The following is a 20882-nucleotide window of genomic DNA, read 5'->3' as shown; positions in this document are numbered from 1 at the left end:
TAGCGTGCACTCGCAAATTTGTTATTGGAAAAAATGCTAGATAGACCACATTATTGTATTTTCTTGTGCGTTATTTTTCAATAGAGGTGCATAGATTGTCTCCGAGCCATTGATGCAAGTGTAGGTCCTACTGCATCAATAGTTGGGAGTTCGTCACAACCTCGTAGTCGAGCCAAAGAATTTTTGAATGATTGTAAAATTCTTTGGGTCGATTATGAGGTTGTGCCGAACTCCCAACTATTGATGCAGTAGGACCTACACTTGCATCAATGGCTCGGAGACAATCTATGCATATCCTCTAACGTGAGTATAAATACAGCACAAACCAAAAACTAAACAAATAATGAACTGAATTTTGTAGTTGTTGAAAACAAAAGAAGTATGAACGCAAGGCTTTCCAATCATTAACTGCTCTAGTGCCATATACATGCGCATAAATATTAATTTTTGAACAGAAACTTGAGTCTTGGCAACGTGGGTTTCCATTAGGAAACTCAGTGTGTAATGGTATCAGCAGTTTCAATTTGTAATAGCAGCTAGTGCTCCACCAAAATTAAAGAATTAAAGTCGCTTTTGAGCGCCGACTAGCCCACACAATGCTCTATCTACCTAAACTCCAACCACCTGTTTAGGATAAACAACAACATAAACAAGGTTCCATTTAAGCACAAAGTTTGGAGTCCTTATCAGAAAATTGCACTAAATTCTCAGCCAGTGAGTATGGAGTCCTTATCAGAAAATTGCACGAAGTTTGGAGTCCTTATCCCAAACTCCCCTTTAAATCTTAAATTTGTAATGCTTTATTATATATATAAACTGAAGCAATTTTTGCAACCAGCGGTTGACTAAAGCAATGACACTATGACATAGGAGAAGAAGAAGAAAGATTGAAGCACTGAGTCCAGAATCAATCATTTAACTTATCAAACCGTTCAATTATGTTTAATTTCTTTAAAAGGTTTATTATCACAAAAGGTCCCTAAGGTTTACGAAACTATCAGATTTCATCCTTAATGTTTTTTTGTGTCATTAGTGGTCCTCAAGGTTAGTATGTATGATCACAAATGGTCCCTGCCGTTAGATTCCATCAAAAACTCCGTTAGTTTGCTGATGTGGCATATATATATCACAAAACATCCCTGAGGTTTACACACCTATCACAAATGGTCCCTGCAAATTTTTTTAATTTTTTTAATTTAAAATTCATAACATTTTGGTTTTATTTTTTAAATTATTTAAAAATATATATTGTATTTTAAATACACATGAAACTATATTATTTTAGATGTGGGCTCCACATAGATGCCACATCAACAAACTAATGGAGTTTTTAAAAAATAATTTAAATTCATAAAATTTAAAAATGAAAAAAACCAAGGGTTTAGGGATTATAAATGGTCCTTAAGGTTAAAATCCTTATATAAATGGTTTTTTCATTTTTAAATTTTATGAATTTTAAATTATTTAAAAAAAAACTTCATTAGTTTGTTGGTGTGGCATATATGTGGAGCCCACATCTTCAAAAATATAGTGTCATATGTATTTAAAATACAATATATATTTTTAAATAATATAAAAAAGAAAACCAAAATTTTATGAATTTTAAATTAAAAAATTAAAAAATTTCGCAAGGACCATTTGTGATAGATGTGTAAACCTTAGGGATGTTTTGTGATATGTATATATGCCACATCAGCAAACTAACGGAGTTTTTGACGGAACCTAACGGCAGGGACCATTTGTGATTATACATACTAACCTTGAGGACCACGAGTGACACAAAAAAACATTAAGGATGCAATCTGATAGTTTGGTAAACCTTAGGGACCTTTTGTGATAATAAGCCTCTTTAAAATAATTACTTTCGACCAAAAAAAGAAACTTAATTAATTTGAATTACCTACAATGATAACCCTTTCTTGGTAGTTGAAGTAGTTAAAAGCGGTTACTTTTTCATCTGAGGTCATGTATTCAAATACCCCCCTCTACAAATATTGCTTATGTTAAAGAGAAAAACTCAAACAGTTTTTTTAATTGAATTTTTATTATAACCAATTGGAATAATTATTAATTTAAAAATTAATTTATTATCTTTTAAACATTAACTTAGGCATAAATGAGCACATTGACTGAATTGGCAAAATTTCTTAGCTAAAATTTAGCTAAAAACACAAAAAAGTTATTTTAGGAGCTCTCTAAAAAATTTCAACTCCTACCAACCATACTCCCTAATTTGGAGAGTCATAAATGCTTTACTTCTTTTTGTCATAAATACTTTACTTCTTTTTAAATTTAATTCATGATTTGCAATAAAATGTTCATATTCAAATACTGAATATTCCCAAATAATAAACTACAAAAACAATTCTATGGTTTTTGTGTTTTAAAAGTGTTTGTGTTTTGCAAAATACCTACAGAGAAAAGAACTATAAAAATTTTAAACAAGGTGTTTGTGTGCTGCTAAATGTCTACAATGAAAAGAATTGAAAAAAAAAAATTGCTAAGGTTTTTGTGTTTTACCACTGCATTTGCAACTTCTTTGTTTAAAAATCCACTAGATTTCCTTGTATGCCCACGAATCCATACATCTCCCCTTGTTATGGTTACAAAGTTGTTGATGCCTTTGGTCTTATGGGCCCTTCGGCAGATGTGGGATGATCTGCAAGACAAATAGCAACGGTAAAACCTTAGGTATCAATGTGGTACCAGATAAAGGCCCTCCAATACTTAAGTTAGCTTAAGAATGAAGTGAGTAATGAATTGGACAGAGTAAAGGCTAAGTAGCCAAAATCACTATTACCTCATTTCTTGGGACCTGAGCCCTATTTGTAGAGGACCAAGGTAGTGGACCTTGGGCTATTCTTTCGATGTGGGATTGTGGTGCCTTCTTGAGCTGGATTGGCATGTTAGATTACCGAAGTTTAACCTATTGTTGATTGATTGTTTATGTTCCATGTGTTTGTCAAACTAGTGGTCGATCAGATATGGTATTAACAAAAGTAACAAATTAACCAACAAACAATAAGATATTGCAATCATGCGATGTACTTGTTAACAAAAAAATTAATTTTACCATCTCATCTTCTAGGCAAGCATAGCCTTTACGACTCATTATGTGTAGCATTGTTTGCTTTGCCCTCATCTTCTTGAATCTCACGCTTTTCTCCTATAAATATAAGTTATAAATTGTTGGATGTTATATTGTTATAGAATGGAAATATTGAAAATTAAATTGCCCTACGTGAAATAATGAAATAGTTTTACTTTGTATTTTGGACCCGAACATTTCTTGATGAAACTTTGTCATTCTTCCATACTCTTTATATTATCACGCTTGAGTTGCTTTGCAGCGCGTTTAATACCAGCAAGTTGTCCTTGTTTCCGCACTTGTTTTAGTAATTTACATCTATGATCTCGCCAAAGCTTTGCCATCTTTTGTAATGCATACTCATCAACAATAAATTTAATATAAAAAAGAAAAAAGAAAAGAAATTATTATAAATAGAAATATAGCTAATTCAGACAACAACTAAAACATAAAGAAAACTAATAATCATGTGCATAGTTTTCTAATTCAGATCAATACGTACAAACTCTCACCTAACACCAAACATAAGAAAAATTGCTGCTCTAGTCTGTATTAGAGTAGGATGCTTCAAATCCAAACAAATTGGATTACTTAATTTGACATCTTCCCACGTGGGTAATGTGTGCAAGCTATCGAGAATGATACTCCATAGAAGAGAAGATCATTAGCATATATTAATCTAATCTAATTTATATTTCCACATCCACGTATTACTAACCTAATCAAACCTAATCTTAATCCAAATCGCAACCTCATTTTAGCTGTTTACCAGCCGCCACCAGCACCCATCTTGCTTTGCCCGTCACCTTATAATTTAAGGCATGATATGAAATGCACCATAACTTAATTTATTGATTTGTGAACCTATTATGCTTTATTATTCATTAGGTGTTTGGAATTTCGAACCTTTGACCACATGGATATGGATAAAAGAGCTCAATCAATTGAGCTATACCCTATTCTCGTTCATATTTTATTTTTAATCTTGTTTGATCGAAAGGAAACAATAAAAATAAAAAGAGATGCAAGATGCACGAAAAATAGAGAAGAATATATAAAATGAAGGGTTAAATAAAATAAACTTTTGGTCTTTGTGGGTTTTACATCATTTTTGGTTCATGTGTTTCATTGGTCCATGTGGTTTACTTTCTTACAATTTTGGTCATTTTGTCTACTTGGTCCATTTGTACTCCAACGAGTGTGTACATTTCCGTCAAGTTATTAAGCATAAAATATATAGACTAAAACACAAGTATTAAATTGACCAAATCAGTAACACATGGACCAAAACTAAAATTTTGAGAGAGAAATATGTATTTGACCTACAGTTAAACAAAAAATATTCAACTTAGTATCATTTTTTATTTTCAAAACTATATTATGTTTGATTCTTGTTTTTTGAATTGGGTATTTCATCTCATGTCTTTGTGTCCCATTCTTTTATTTTTTTTGGCTAAAGTTTTTATCTCCCATGTTCACTATTGACCCATGAATTTTTTAGTGAAGGGCCAATATTGAAAAGGCTAAAAGCTCTTAGAAAAAAATTTAGACAACCAAATATCCTTATAATTTAAAGGATACAAATGTCATTCATAATTCATGGAAAAAATAACATTACAATCAAACTACAATTGTTGCCGACGAGATTTCATATCATGAAATACAAGCAAAAACATCTTTCTCAATGTAAACTACACAATTATTCTACCAAAATTCATATCAAATCATCAATTAATCTCATCAAAATCAAAATCAATTAAGCTAATCAAAATGCATATCAAATTATCAATTAAACAAACAAATAATAATTGATCCTACCTAGAGCTCGAGTTGTTCGCGTAGCCTCTTCCTCGTACCACCAGTGTGCACAATGCAACCTCTTCTTCCGTGAGTTTGAGAGCCAAATCAAAATGAACAAAAAAAGGAGAAGAAGAAAAGAGAAAAATATGCCAATTTCCACTATTGACACAACAACATCATATCAATTATCAATTATTCCCTCAAAGAAAAAATCCATTATCAATTATCTATTAATTTTTTTAGAAGACAATAATCAATTAACTTAACCTAAAAAAAACTTTGATTTTATTGTAGACAAAAAGAGAAGATGATGTACTGTACTTTCAAAAAAACAAAACCCAATAAAAAAAAATGAAGATGATGATGTCGCTTTTTCAGTGATGGCTGCCGTCGTCCAACCCAAAATACAAAAAAGTGCAAGAAAGTTACGCTTAAACAAAGTAAAGCTTCCTTGACCAAAAAAAAAAAACAAACAAAGTAAAGCTTGATGACCATACGACGTCGTTTCCTCTTATTTTATTTATTTTTTCCCTAATTTTTTTTTAAAAAGAGGCGCAAGTTGTGCTCAGTGCAGCAAACAGAGCACCCCTTTCGGGCATTTTGTCGAACAGGTTAAGCAGAGGGGCACTATTCCGGCATTTCTATGTCGTTTTTTGGCGAGGAGAGGTGCAGTTGCACCTCTTTGCGACTCTGTGAATTCGCCAATGTCCATGTTCATACATTATCTTTCAGAATTTACAAAATAAATTCAAAAAGTTCAAAAGAAAATGAAACATCATTGAAACAATCCTTTTTTTTTAATCTATGGTAAAAATAAATTAGATGGCATCTCGACGCATACCATGGCATTGAATATTCTTTTTAAGATATTAGAGAAGAAGTCAAAAAAACTTATTGAAGGAATCTTAATAAAATGGATTCCATTTTTAAAATAAAACATTATGTACTAAAACATAATGAGAGAATAATTAGATTTGTTATTGGGCACCGCGTCTTCAATGCGGTACACGTTGCGTCGCAGAAGATACAAATATTTATAATAAAAAATATATAAAAAAAACCTAAAATGTTGTAAATACGTCAGCATGATAAAAAGCACAATAGGAGTTGCAAGTATAAATTGGGAAGAGCGCAAATCAGATTTGAAGCTCACTACTGCAGTCTTTCTGCGTTGCGTGCTTGGCTTAAAACTACAAAAAAAACCCCATAAAAAGAAACAGATTTGAACAGATTTTAGCTTTGGAGCTTTCACTTTCTCCACCTTACGTCTTCGTGATATCTTTTCACAACAAATCGTTAAGGTTTTCCGTGAAAAAGGTACTTGGATTTTCTCCGTAACCAAACATGTCATAAGCACCACAGCCGCCTCGTGATTTATTTATTTATTTATTTATATATTTATCGCTTCGTTCGTGATTTGAAGATGCGCGCTCTTTCTTTTCAGTGTTGGATTTTGATTTCAAATTCTCTGTCTGAAGCGAAAATGAACAGTCGATCGAGTCGGTGAATTTGAGAAATGTCGAGGAGAGTAGCTGAGAATCACGAGAACAGCGACGAGTTGAAGGACGAGGAGGAAGAGTATGAGGTTCAGGATCTCAGGGACCGAATCAAATCGTCGCGCGGAAGCCGATTCAATCTCATCAAGAACGAGTTAGGGCTTGACGGCGACGACTCTTCGATTCTGAGACGGTTCAGTCGCCAGAGCCTCATCAATGGCGTCAAAGGCCTTTCACACGGCGTCATTCATCCTGACAACTGGTACGCTTCACTACGACGCTTCCTGTTCAATCTCATTAATTTATCTTTTATTTTTATTTATTTGTTTAAATTTGAGCGAGCGAGGAACAAGAAAGTTGAATATTTGTGTCTCCAAATTTTTCGGCAAAGCAACGAATAAAAAAAAATCAGTATTTATCTATTATAATTTAGTTTTATATAATATAAAGGATTGTCTAAACTATAAAAAAATATTTTTTACACACAATATAGTGTCATTGAGTTCTAACTTAAAGTTCTTTTTCACTCGAGTAGACCGGATTAACATCTATTATAATTTAGTTACGAATAGTTATTAGTTACTGAATGAAAATACTAGGGAGAGACCACATTTTTATACTGCCGACTTGTTTATTGATAACGGCTGCGACGCGTCCCGGTCATTTGGTTTTGACTTTGCGATGGTAAAAATTTAAAATCACATGAACGGTTCCATTTTCTACACCTGGATGATTGGATTTTAGGTGTTTGAATTGAGTAAGATTAGTGTCACACTCTATGTGCTATTTGCATGCCGGTATGTGGACCCCACATCTCAAATCAAATAGGTGTAGTGAGGTAACTGATGGATTTTCGAAAAAGAAAAAGAAGAGGTTATTGGTGGATGGTTCAAGAAAATTATTATTCGTCGACGTGGTGGTTTTTTTTTTATGCGGACGTCAGACGTGGTGATGGTCTTGATTGATTGTTGAAGGAGATTATGCTGTATATAACGCCAACCGTAAGTGTTACTGTCATGCGATATAGTCATAGATTTCACATAGCGTAGCATATTAATGTTTAATTATTGCCAGTATCATGATGGCTACTTTCTACGAAATTGAGTAAATTCTTTAAATAAATAAAAAAAATACAGCGTGACAATTATCATCTAGGTTTATTATATAAGCAATTCACGCTTATTTTTGGAAGTGTGAATAATAACTCATTTTAAATTAGTGATTAGTTGAATTTTTGTATCAATTCACTAGTTTGACAACAAAATATATCAAATATCTAGTAAAACAAGTTGAGCTATACCACAAGTTTTATGGTGAAGATAGAAAGTAAGAAATACCAACGGGTCTAGTCGGATGAAAAAAAAACTTTGACTTGAAGACTAGAAGTTTTATGTTTGAATCTCCATGACATCTTCGTTGTATTTGTGTGTGAAAACCCCATTCCCGATAATTCAGAATATTGTTTATAAAAACAAAGGTGAGAAATTAATTTGAAGTACCAATAATACTTTTTTAATTGTGTACTTATTTTTGGTACTAGAGCACCGTATGACTAGGACAGCTGTTTCTTGCCTTGCATGTGCAACTCATGCTTATTTTTTCCTTTTGTTTTTTCGGATTCCACGACGCCAAACAGTTAACTAATAAATAAGTATACAACTATTAATAAATAAATACAATTCAACCAAAAATGGAATAAATTAAATAAAGTTGTCTTCCATTTCAAGAGATAATTTTTTATTTTTCCGGAAACGATTGTACGTTATTCATAATTATTATTAAACATCATTTTTCTTTTTTGGTCTGTGTGTTGGATAAATTAGGTGTAGGTTGTCGATGTTGTTCCTTATTGACTAATTCTTGGTTTTCCTTGTGTGGTCGATCCCAGGATTGAGATCACACAGTCGTAGTTATCCATATCTATCATGGACATGTCAGCCCAATTTTGCGAGCCTAGATGTGGATTTTTCTTGGGGATATGATTTAGAAATGTTTCCGTTAATCTCTAAAATTATAACACGTGTGGAGTGATGGGTTTATGTTTTAAGTATTTTATAAATAATTGTACATATTTCATGTATAATATAAGGTGGATTGGTGTACAATGGCAAAATTAAAGTAACACTTTCATTGTATTCAAAACTCAGATATAAAATAAATACAAACACAAAAATTTCGAGGACGGCTAGGACTAATCATATTTGTAAAAAGTTCATATTCAAAAAATCAAACGACCAAATCCAAAATTTAACATATAAAAAACTTTAAAATCAAATGTACTACACACGTACATATGCATTATTCATGTTTAATAAATGTATTTTTTACTAATTTGTGAATAATATAAGCAAAATTCACATATGCATTATTATACATGTATTCATGTTTAATAAATGTAATATACACTTACGTATGCATTATTCGTTGATTGTTTTTATAAGGATGATTGGAGTAAAAAATTGGGTGATTATGTTTCTTTAAGAATAGGTTTTAATCTTTTGAAGCTCCATGTTCTGTCTTCACATATAGAAATGAGTAAGGAATAATCTCATGCATGATAACTGATACATTATGTTCTCGAGATTGTAAAGTAGAGACGCACATCAACCCTTGGCATTAGTTCAAGTAGTGAAGGAGAGTAGAGTATTGGGTTAGGATTATATTAGAAAAAAGTAGTTCAACCCTTGGCATTTTTTCAAATAAAAAATAAACCCACTAGAAAAGAGTACTCTTTCTACCTTCATCCCTAAACCCTCACAAATTAACCCAGCACACGTCTTCAAAAAAACAAAAGAATCTTGAAGTAAACTTCTATGATCTCCATCATGGATTGGTGACTGAGAAATGAATGCTCAAACTGTGGTTTGAGCATTATGTTCAGTACATCAGCGTTGAACACAACACATAGCGCTATATTTGGCACTTAATGGTTGAACGAAGTGTTGGTGTTATGTTCAGCCAATTAAATACATGTATTGAAACATTATATATATAATATATATGTCATTATGGACTTCAACAAAGAAAGCTTTTTTGTTTTGTTGTTATTTTTCTCCTCTTCTTGTTTTGGTGTTTTGGTCAGTTTGTGTTAAAAAGAAAAAAAAAACCTGAAATGTGACGACCAAATGCAGGTGGTATCGGGCATGGACGAAATTCATACTGGTGTGGGCAGTGTACTCATCCTTCTTCACACCTTTCGAGTTTGGGTTTTTCAGGGGTTTGGAACAGAAACTTTTTATACTGGACGTAGTAGGACAGGTAGCATTCCTTTTGGACATAATTTTGCAGTTTTTCCTGGCTTACAGAGATGCTCAGACGTATCGAATGGTCTATAAGCGAACTCCTATTGCTCTCAGGTTAGTATATTCTTTTCACTCTAGCTGTTATGTTAGCTTATGCAATTGTCTTAGCAACAGTAGCATAAATATACGGTTTTGTCGATTCTTATCTTATACCACCATAGTCATATAAGCTAGACGCTGAAATGTTGGAAACACAATCTGATTGTCTATGTTTATAGAAGAGTAGGTTGTGGTAATGGGTTTTAACTGTTTAAACTTCTTAACAAGTAATCACTACTTACTGGTATGTATAGAATTTAGTTACAACTTTAAAGCAAACAAATGTACTTGGTAATTTCACAAGCCATGTTCCAGCATTTTACTTTATTTCCAGTGCAGTGCTGAATTTAACTTTTCCTTTGCAGGTACTTGAAATCTAATTTTATCATTGATCTGCTTGGTTGTATGCCTTGGGATAACATCTACAAGGTAATGCCTTTTCCAATTTTACCCATATATATCTCTCAACACCATTTTCTCCTTTTTTGTATTTTGAATATTGAGGGGGTAGCAGGGGCTCTTTCATTTTTTATTGTTATTCTGGATTATGCGTTATAACATTTGTGTGGTGGCTTTGTATAGTTATGGGTAAGTAACTGTATGAAAAAGATTGTCGCGAGATAATTTAATTAACTGCTTAGGATAGATGTACCAACTCTTAAATTTAAGTTTAAAATTTGAGCTAACACTCAGATTCTTATATAAATGGGCAGGTAACTCTATGTCAAGTGACAATCCTTAGTCTTACGCCTTTATTTGTTCAGAAAACATTTTATTGCTTTCAAGGATAATACATGCTCTTGGATGGGTCTCCTAACTGTATTCTGTACGGATGGGCGGTTTATGTGACTTGCCCATCAACACTTTCAGGCAGGAAATGTTAGTTTGTTACTACTCTTGTTTTGCCAATGCATGAGATTTGCAGGCAGGTGTACCGAATCTATGAGATCAAAATAAATGTGCAGCATATATCTTGATTTGTTAAAGTCATAAAGTTGATCTACTATAATGCTTGCAATATGTTTCTGCTTCCGTATTCACTTGGTGAAAGCTGTTTTTGAATAGGTTTGTGGGAGAAGAGAGGAAGTGAGGTATCTCCTATGGATAAGGTTAAGTCGGGTGCGCAAAGTCACTAAGTTCTTTCAAGACCTAGAGAAGGATATTCGTATCAATTATAATTTTACCAGGATTATAAAGCTTCTTGTTGTTGAACTCTATTGCACGCATACAGCAGCCTGCATCTTTTACTATTTGGCTACCACCTTGCCTGCTTCACAAGAGGGGTACACATGGATTGGAAGTTTGAAGTTAGGTGACTATAGTTATTCAAACTTCAGGGATATTGACTTATGGAAGCGCTATACAACTTCTATGTATTTTGCCATTGTAACCATGGCCACTGTTGGTAAGTTACTTTTTAAATATCTTTTTAATGAATACAACCGCATTTTGCTTTTCATTTCAGTTTTCATCTTGTGGTTGCGACTATCCTACTGAAAAAATCTACAAGTGTTCTAGTGCTGACGTAAGGACTGTAGTTCTTACATGATTTCTGTTAGTGGTGGTGCTTTTCCTTCTTTCTCTCTTTCTTCTTTTATTGTAAATCTGGTTGGCAACTATCATGGTTGTTTTGGCTAGGAAAGCTCTTTTGAGATGGTAGAGCAATGCAATATGCCAATTTTCTTTTCTTTCTTTAGTTCGGTGATTGTTCAACCCAAGACTTGATTATTTTAGTAACTCGGAAGTTGGAACTAATGCTAGCATTCTGTCAATGTTCAATCATTTAGTTTTATGAGGAACTCCTTTGTTTTTATGTGTTGGTGGTAACAGTGTTCGATTACCTGTAAGTGACAATGTAGTGGATCATCATGGCTATAAGACCACTGCTTTATTTATTGAGCTCTATTCAAAGAACAGGAGTGGTATTGGTATCCATATTTTTGTGTAGTAACTCTCTATGGCCTAATCTGTACATCGCTTCCTTTGGCTGGTTGCTCGTGCAGAAAATTGTCAAGTGATTCCTTTACAGAATCTTTGTTCATTAATCCACATTTAACATGCCCAGAGAATCCATATTCTGTTGGTGGTACTCAATAATGGTTTATACTTGCCAAGTGCACTTATCCAGTTGGAATGTTTAGTATTACATGAAGAACACTCTTTCTTTCACAGGCTATGGAGATATTCATGCAGTCAACCTGAGGGAAATGATATTCATTATGGTTTATGTATCTTTTGACATGGTTCTTGGAGCGTATTTGATTGGTAACATGACAGCATTAATTGTAAAAGGATCAAAGACAGAAAAGTTCAGGGACAAAATGACGGATGTTATAAAATATATGAACAGAAATAGACTTGGGAGGGATCTTCGTAATCAAATCAAAGGTCACTTGCGTTTACAATACGAGAGTACCTACACTGAGGCTACTGTTCTCCAGGACATTCCTGCTTCAATTCGCTCCAAGGTAAAATAAGAATAAAAGCTCTGCCAACTTTCTCTATTGTCGAATTAGTTACAGTAAATTATATGAGAAGCATTTCAACTTAATTCATATGCATATTCTAGAAAACCTTGGGGGGTTGTTTTTCGTTAAATGGATAAGTAAATTAATGTGTAACAGCTGCAAGACTAATAGGTTAACATAAAATTTGTTGTTCATTACTATCTACACATGCATGCACATGAACACGCACAAGTGCCCACACACCCAGAGAACCTTGGTAGTTTTTATTAAAGGAGATACCTCATGTTCATTCCTCTTTAAAGGTTCAGAAACTTTTTTCCTTCATTCCAATCTATATGCATTATTCAGACTGTTGTACATCATGGGATTTTAGTTGAGTGTATGTTTTTAAAAAGACTTTTGTATCCTCAAAATTAGTTGTTTCTTCATTGCAGATTTCACACACTTTATATTTCCCGTACATTGAAAGTGTTCCTCTCTTCAAGGGATGCTCGACAGAATTCATCAATCAGATTGTAAGTAAATTTTTCCATTTGCACAAATAGATGACAAAGCATGTTTGAATGAAACACTGATAGTTGGATCTTGCTCCGAATGTACAATGCCAGTTTGTTTATACGCTTCATTGGCTGCTAATGTCAACCAGGATTATCATAGACAATAACAATCATGTACGAATGGTTCATCTCGTACCCTAGGAAACATTCAACAAATTGTTGTACTTAGTTGCATGGAATTTTTTTTGATCTGGCACCTTCTCTGAAAAACAATACATGGGATGGGATATAAGGGTTTACCGTCTTGTACATGCAAAGTAAGCCACCTTAAACCAGCTATTTGTATGCATGGTGCAATTGTGTCTAACACTCGGTAGTTTCATGTGCAGCACCACATGTAATGTTAAATAGGATCTTCCTTGGTCCATGGATATCCCTGCTTTATGTGACTTAGTGAAATGGGTTATTCTTATTATTTTCATCTTGCAGGTTATTAAACTCCATGAGGAATTTTTTCTCCCCGGAGAAGTGATAATGGAACCAGGAAACGTGGTAGATCAACTTTATTTCGTCTGTCACGGTGGGCTGGTATGATTCAATAATCTAGAGTCAGCGATCAAATTTGAAAACTAATTCAACCAATTCATACAAGTTTAAACCCGTATGCAGTTTGTCCTCCGAAATAAGTTTTGTCCTAGTTGTAAACTGGATGCTATTTGGTTTACAATTTTATATTTTTAATTTTCTGCACAAATCAAGATATGTTCTACTACTTGTTTGTTTAATTTTTAATAAAATGTATGGCGACGTTAGTGGTAGAGGGAGTGAGGGGAAGCAGTGTTGGCAATTATAATGGTAAGCTGGGTATTAGTGGGATAGTTTTTGGTTAGTGGTAAAGAGTGGTGACTGTCCAAATGTCGAAGTAGTGTCACTTGGTAGTTACTGGTAGAACTGACGATGATAGAGAGGGCTGCAGTCGTGGTGGTGTAGTGGTAGTGATGATGGGACAACACCAGTGTGGATGTTGGTAGGTGTAGTAATGGTGGTGGGTCGCTGGCAATGGCGATGGTAGTTGTACCGTACGGACCAATTTGAGATAACAACCGGTAGGTCATGGTGGTAGAGGTGTCATGCTATGCTGGGTTGGCTTCTTAGAAGGTTAAAAGGAGGGGTAATTGCCGGACTAACAATATATCTAAGAAAAACCAGATTTTTAGTTTACTTTTGGCTAATGGAGAAAAACCAGATACTGAGAATTATCAACTTTATGTTGGTCAGCTTTTTAACTGATCTTGACCGCAAAATTGGTACCATGAGAACTAGTTTTTTTAAATTTTTATACTGACTGGTTAACAAAAAAACACAATTCATAAAATTTGTTTCTTTGGTTTGACGTTCCTCATACCCTCAGTTTTATGTACTCAAATGCTGAAAAATTAGAACATATATACTTATGCAATATATGGACAAATATATATGTATGTTAACCAGGTATATATGCATGCTAGCATATGAACATGTCATATATATATAGTTACATGTCTATTTGCTGTCCCTTTCTAAAACAGACTTCTATTAAGAACACGCATCACATTGGTATGACCTTTCTGCTATGAGACTAACAAAAATATTCTTGTACAGGAGGTAGTAGGCATCGCAGAAGATGGAACAGAAGAAACTGTTTCACAATTGGAACGTAACAGCTCATTTGGAGAAATCTCCATTCTTTGCAACATTCCCCAACTTTATACAGTTAGGGTGTGTGAGTTATGTAGGCTTCTGCGACTTGATAAAGAATCTTTTACAAGCATCCTTGACATATATTTTTATGATGGGCGGAAAATCTTGAACAACCTTCTAGAGGTAAGTTTTCTGTGGTAATTTTTGTAATGTGCCTATAACTGTGTGGAAATGTTTTGAATACATATTCCTCTTGTTTTTTCAAACAAACTTGACGTTAAATGATCAATGAGTGTCCATCATATGGCTGAAAATGTTACAGGGTGCACCTCGCATCAAACAACTAGAATCAGACATTACATTTCACATTGGAAAGCAAGAAGCTGAACTTGCTTTGAAGGTCAATAGTGCGGCTTATCACGGAGATCTGTTTCAGCTAAAAGGTTTGATCCGTGCTGGAGCTGATCCCAACAAGACAGATTATGATGGAAGGTCACCATTGGTATGAAATGTTATGAATTTTTTGAGATTTATCATTGTGAATGCATCTATGACTTATCTGGCATGCGTGCGTTGTGAAAGTTTTTGCTAAAGAAAAGGCTTTTAGCCAACTTCAGGAGTTGACTATGGAATGCATTTAATGAAGTTTTAAGAGGTGGCCCTTAAGTAATAAATGTAATACTGATGGTAAAACGCTTCTTTTACAAGAAAAGAATTCGTAAAAAGACTTGAGACTAGTTTGATATTTTTTCTAAAAGATGAGCAGAAAGTGAGATAGATTTGTCTGAAAGGAGTCTTTCTTCTCTTCAGCATCTTGCTGCATTAAGGGGACATGAAGATATTACACTTTTCCTTATTCAGGAACGCGTAGACATCAACATCAAAGGTAATTTTACGATACAAGAATCCAAATATGGTTTTATCTGTTACCCCAATCATAGTACCACGCTATAATAAGTTGTTTATTTTTTCTAGACACTTTTGGGAACACACCCTTACTTGAAGCCATAAAAAACGGCAACGATCAAGTTTCTTCTTTACTTATTAAAGAAGGGGCCTCCTTGAAGATGGACAATGCTGGTAGTTTTATATGTACAGCCATTACCAAGGGGGACTCAGATTTCATTAAAAGGTTATTGTCAAATGGCATTGACCCGAACTCCAAAGATTATGATCACCGGACCCCACTTCATGTAGCTGCCTCGGAGGGATTATATATGATGGCAAAGTTGCTGTTAGAAGCTGGGGCTAGCGTTTTCTCAAAGGACAGGTACACTTGAAAATTCATTTCCTTTTGGGTTGGATGCATACATATCTTGACCATTTCAGTTTATAATGTTTCCTAGATAGGGTCTATAGAGTATTAAATATAGTCAGACTTCAGTGGTTAGATCTAATTATCTGCATTTTGTAACAAGGTTAGTTTCATTTCCATCCGTCAACCTACATGCACCTCTTTTAGTGCCTAAACAATTACAAATGATCTTTTGAATTTTTGGATAAATCATTATAGGGAAAAAATCACTGTAAAATTTCCCCTGGATCTTAAAGCCAATTATCTGACCTTTATTAAGAGCCAGGTTTTGCTTTTGAAATGTTTTGGACTTACCTGTGTTTATTTTCATCTTCCAAAATTATGACAAGCACTGCAACATTCTAGAACATGCATATTGAAACTTACACAGGACCAATGGTGTTTTCTCTTCACTTTTCTTGCTTCTATTTCCCTTGTCTGCAAGTCTCGAACTCATTAATGGAGTGCTTTGGTTTCTCAAGTAATAGAGCTTGGAGAACTAAACTTGACCTGCTCACCTTCCTGTCTAATTCCTGGTTTGATATTGTGATAGCTTCCATATATATATATATGTTTCTATTACTGAGCAGAACTGTAGTTTATCCATTTTGTCAACGAGAAACTCACTGCCATAACGTAATTTCTCTAGGCTGGTTCCCTAGTATTGTTTGACATGTAGTTTAGAATCTAAACCTTATAGATCCAACCCCTAGCCATGGCTGCCTATTGCTCATAACTCCTACAATTGTATCCTTTGGTTGAGATATCCATAATGTCGCCTACTCCATAGTTTGTCTAGCATCTTTCCTCCCACCTTAGTTTTTGACATGTTTCTATCTTTCATTTCGATTGTTATATAGTAGCTTTTCTTCTTGCTTCAACAACTATATGATTGTTTTCTCCCTACCCCCGCAGATGGGGAAATACCCCACTAGATGAAGGTCAGATGTGTGGGAACAAGAATTTGATTAAACTGCTAGAAGAAGCAAAGGTTACTCAGTTGACAGAATCTCCTTACCGTGCTCAAGAACTCACAGGTATTGAGAAGAATCTGTTATAATTTTTTTTGGCAGGTTATATATTCTTTGCTAAGGTTGAATGGAACAACGGAATTAAATTTAATGACCTGTAGGCAGGTCAAGCTGCCTAGTCAACAAGTTCTTTTATTCTTTGTTCCTCACCAGAGATTTGAGAGAACAAGAGCCAGAAAGAAAATTCTAACAACAAGAAGGTTTACACCAACCTTAAAATAGGAATGATCTAAGTGGACTTAGAATAGGAATGATTCCCACCAACTTGTCTCACTGGATCAAGCAATAGAAAGTCAAGTGTCATTTGTCAGAAGTTAAGGTTAACGCCGGATCTTTCTAATGTGCAGATAAAATGCACCCGAAGAAATGCACCGTGTTCCCTTTCCATCCATGGGAAGGCAAAGAACAAAGAAGACCTGGAATTGTGTTATGGGTCCCTACTACCATTCAAGAGCTCATCAAAAAAGCAACAGAGCTACTAGAATTTTCAAGTGGTTCCTTTATAATATTATCAGAAGATGGAGGTAAATTTCTTGATGTAGACTTAATAAATGATGGTCAGAAGCTGTATGTAGTCAGTGATACACATTTGACATAAACATCTTGGCCTTATGTTATAATTTTAATGTAGTCCTTGTATGATTTCTGTATGCAAACTGGAATGTATCTCTCCATTTGTTGTACTTAGCGAGTAAATATCAGTTTCAAGGTTTGTGAGATAAAAGAGAAACCAAAGCATAACAATGTGAGAGCACACTATAATAGCGGTTGACAAGGTGAGAGACAAAGACAACAATACTTTTGGTTGTATCTAGTTGGTTTTGATTGCAAGTTAAATGGATACCTCATGTAGATTATTTACACAAATCATCATGTGCACCCCAAAGGATATCCTCAAATAAAATTATTTGAGAGAAGAAGGGGAAGGTATATATATACTATCGTCCCCTTGTAGGGTCCTTTACAAATTTTATTTAAATGATAAGAGCAGTCCATTATTTAAGATTTTATTTAAAAATAATTTTAAAGAATTAGCAAAATCGTAAACCATTAAGAAATCTGATTGTGATCAATAAAATTGACGAACCCAGTGGTTCAACAATGCACTAAATCTACAACCATCGATTGAGTGGTCAAATGATTTCAAATTCAAGTGATTTTTTGTAGAGATTATCTTTGAGAGAATATTTTAAAAATAGACTATTCGGAGTAAAAATACAATGTGAATGAGCCTGACACGGGGATCCCTGCCTCAACTTAAGAGGGCGGATCTATAACATCATATTTTATACACAAATTTTGATACAATTTTTAAGCCATTAATTACTCCACTTTTAATGGATAAGATTAAATCGGACATTCTTATAATTTATATTCTCAAAGGGAACAAAACAAAAAGACGAGACAGAAGTTAAAGCTTGATCGTTTTTCTTGGCACTTGGAATAAATATTCTAATAACAGATTGATGCTGGATATATATATATATATATTTATTTATTTAAGAGTCATGCGACATCATTTTCAGCTAAATGACCACTGAACCACCATGTAATCACGCAGGAAAAATGAATGGCACAGGAAAGGCTAACAGGTGGCTAACATGCCGTCATCAATTGAAGCTTCGTATTGCAATTTGCATGGGGGTGACCAATTACATTGCATTATTTCTTCACAGAAATGGTCAAATAGAGTGGCTAGCTTGATATTTCCTCCACTCAGCAGCAACCAGAGAAGTTTCCTAAACTTGATCATCACGTACGTTGAAATATTTATTGACTATTGACTTGAAAAGCCACAACTGTCCTCCGCTCCACTCTCCATTATAAATTACCCAATACACCACATAACAATCTCCAAATTGAGCAATTATTGTTTGATCCAAGTCCAGAAAACCAGAGCAAAGCCATTTTATTTTTAATCATAAGCTATGAACATCAGACAGGCTGCAATCATATGCTCATCTCTTCCCCTTGTGGGCTCTCTTTTTCATCTCTTTTTTTCTTCTCTTTCAGACAAGCTTTCAATCTCTGGAGAAAACATGAAGAAAGGTGAGGATCAAAATGCTGTTGTTGCTTCTGATCCAAGTAATGTAACGGCCCAGATGCATTTCCGGCAACTTCAACACATAAGAACAACTTGATCATAATGTTATTGAATGCCCATAAGGGTATGGTTTTTTTTTAGGCTTTATTATTATTATTTATTATAGCCTTCTATATATTTAGGGGCAAACCTTTCCTCTGTCTTTTACTTTTCTTTTTCAGACACTTGAGAGCAACGTTTTCTTCTCGGTAGCAGTGGGGCTAGATTATAATTTTCCATTTAAGAAATGATAACTTGTCACCGATTGTAAGAAATTGGGGAATTCGCTTTTCGGCTGGCTCAAGTCATTGGGAAAGTTTTAATCCATGTCTACCATATTGCTATTGTGATGGCTCTCTTTACAATTTGTGTCCTTTGTAATCTATTTTTCCTATTAATCTAATAAAATTCTATCGTGTTTTTATAAATTACAAAAAATTAAAAAAGAAAAAGAAAATGGGGAATTCTTAGCATAATTGAGGAGTTTTGGATCCAAATTAAGTCACGGTGGTGGGTTTTCTATTGAACTCTTCTACACTTAAGAAATTTGAAGCCATGTTAGTCATAAGGATAGTCCGTCCGTAGTGAAATGGTTATCAAACGAACCATTAATTAATATCCAGCTTCACTTTGATGCTATCTTTGAGTGTCGCCAAAGTGCCAACTTGTTCCTTGAGTCTTTAGAAAGCCAGCGATCCTCAATCCTATTGATGATAGCCAAAGCTGCTCCCTTTATTTACAACCTATTTATACGGTTTGGTTACCAAGTTGCTTAAACCCTGAAATTTCAAATTTTGCTGGTGTTGATGAGAGAGAGAGAGAGAAGGAAGAGGGGTGGGTGGTAGGCTTTCAGGTCCCATCAATTTACTACTAACATCTAACAATGTTATGATATTTTTGTTGTTCAAAGTTATAAAGGGATAGAGGTTTTCTCACACACACACCGGTGCGTGTGGTGTCACGCCCCAATGGCTCGGTCACGTGACAACGGCACGTACCTTGAGAATCCCGAGAATACAACACTCACCCGTCCGAGTGTCATACTCCCAAGTGTTCTCAAAATACGTTAAGCCCCTTTTGTTGATGGTACGGGTTGGATCAGAGTATTTCAATGATAGCAGAAATTTACAAACTAAAATAGTTAAGTACAAAATATTTACATAAGTACCAACCCAAATGGTTACAAGGTGTCACGACCCGATTCGAAAATAAGGAATATTCTCGAATCATGGTGTGACTCATACCATAGTCATAAGAATAAAATCCTACAACTATGATATGATGAGAAATAGAGCCACAAATAATACAAATTTACTTAACAACACAGAATCAGAGTCGTAGTAACTCGTAGTTAAATACACACTAAGATCTTTATTAAACGGTTGACTACTTACAAACATTAATTACACAAATCAACAACAAAAGTCTAGCAGCTTAGTTGAAACCCACTTCCTCAAACTTCGTGTTGAATCCTGCACAATTTATTAGAGTATGAGCATTATAATGCCCAGTAGAGTACCGTCAAACCCCTCAAGGTCAGCTATCACAGTTAATCAAAGTGTCATGCATCAAACAACATAAGATATATAAATTATGCAATCATACCAAATAAATAAATTTGCATATGCGGTGATGCCATGAACTCACTCCCTTCTAATCACACTAATTCATACCGTAAGGCAACAAGCCTGCATGTCACATACCATGCATTTTACCACTATGGCTCCGAATACTATAAAATATGAACTAGGGCTCATCCATCCCTTAACCCATTTTTCTTTTGTTTACAAATTTCTCAACTTTCACTTTTCATTAAAGGCCTTGCTCCCATCACTTAATATATTCAAGCCCTACTCCCGTCACTTGAATATATTCCACATTTATACTCAGATATATCTAAGGCCTTCTCCCACCCTTTAGATATACCTCAAACGACACACATACACCCCAAATACCACTGTATTTATGATGCATATGTAATGCAGTGCAAATATCATTTATCTATGCTGAATAATAATACAAATAATAAAATTAATATTTCAGATTTAATCACATGAATAATAATATTCACCCAACATCAAATAATATCCACGAAGAAACATCA

The 20882-nt window shown here is 34.3% G+C and overlaps 1 protein-coding gene across 2 annotated transcripts; it reads left to right on the top strand.

Moving 5' to 3' along the window:
• Nucleotides 1–6021: 6021 nt before the first annotated feature.
• GORK (gated outwardly-rectifying K+ channel) lies at nucleotides 6022–17472 on the top strand. 2 transcript variants are annotated; one of them, XM_021975253.2, is made up of 14 exons: nucleotides 6022–6205; nucleotides 6367–6646; nucleotides 9516–9740; nucleotides 10091–10154; nucleotides 10791–11130; nucleotides 11898–12193; nucleotides 12628–12708; nucleotides 13180–13278; nucleotides 14332–14553; nucleotides 14693–14872; nucleotides 15181–15256; nucleotides 15346–15640; nucleotides 16580–16701; nucleotides 17043–17472. In XM_021975253.2, the coding sequence occupies exons 2-14, from the start codon at nucleotides 6405–6407 to the stop codon at nucleotides 17291–17293; spliced, it is 2493 nt and encodes an 830-aa protein (XP_021830945.1). In that variant the 5' UTR covers nucleotides 6022–6205; nucleotides 6367–6404; the 3' UTR covers nucleotides 17294–17472. The 2 variants fall into 2 exon arrangements, with proteins under 2 accessions (XP_021830945.1, XP_021830942.1); XM_021975250.2 differs by having other exon boundaries at nucleotides 6023–6205; nucleotides 6333–6646.
• Nucleotides 17473–20882: the final 3410 nt, after the last annotated feature.

This window comes from Prunus avium, chromosome 3, assembly GCF_965620075.1.
Source record: "Prunus avium chromosome 3, drPruAviu1.hap1.1, whole genome shotgun sequence".
Lineage (NCBI taxonomy): Eukaryota > Viridiplantae > Streptophyta > Magnoliopsida > Rosales > Rosaceae > Prunus > Prunus avium.
The sequence above is the reverse complement of the archived record's forward strand: the minus strand, read 5'-3'. Positions and strand labels throughout refer to the sequence as shown.

Coding starts and splice junctions, on each gene's coding strand:
- GORK (XM_021975253.2), top strand. CDS start 6,405: ATGTCGAGGAGAGTAGCTGAGAATCACGAGAACAGCGACGAGTTGAAG. Junction 6,647..9,515: donor GTCATTCATCCTGACAACTG/GTACGCTTCACT, acceptor GACCAAATGCAG/GTGGTATCGGGCATGGACGA. Junction 14,873..15,180: donor ATGATGGAAGGTCACCATTG/GTATGAAATGTT, acceptor TCTTCTCTTCAG/CATCTTGCTGCATTAAGGGG.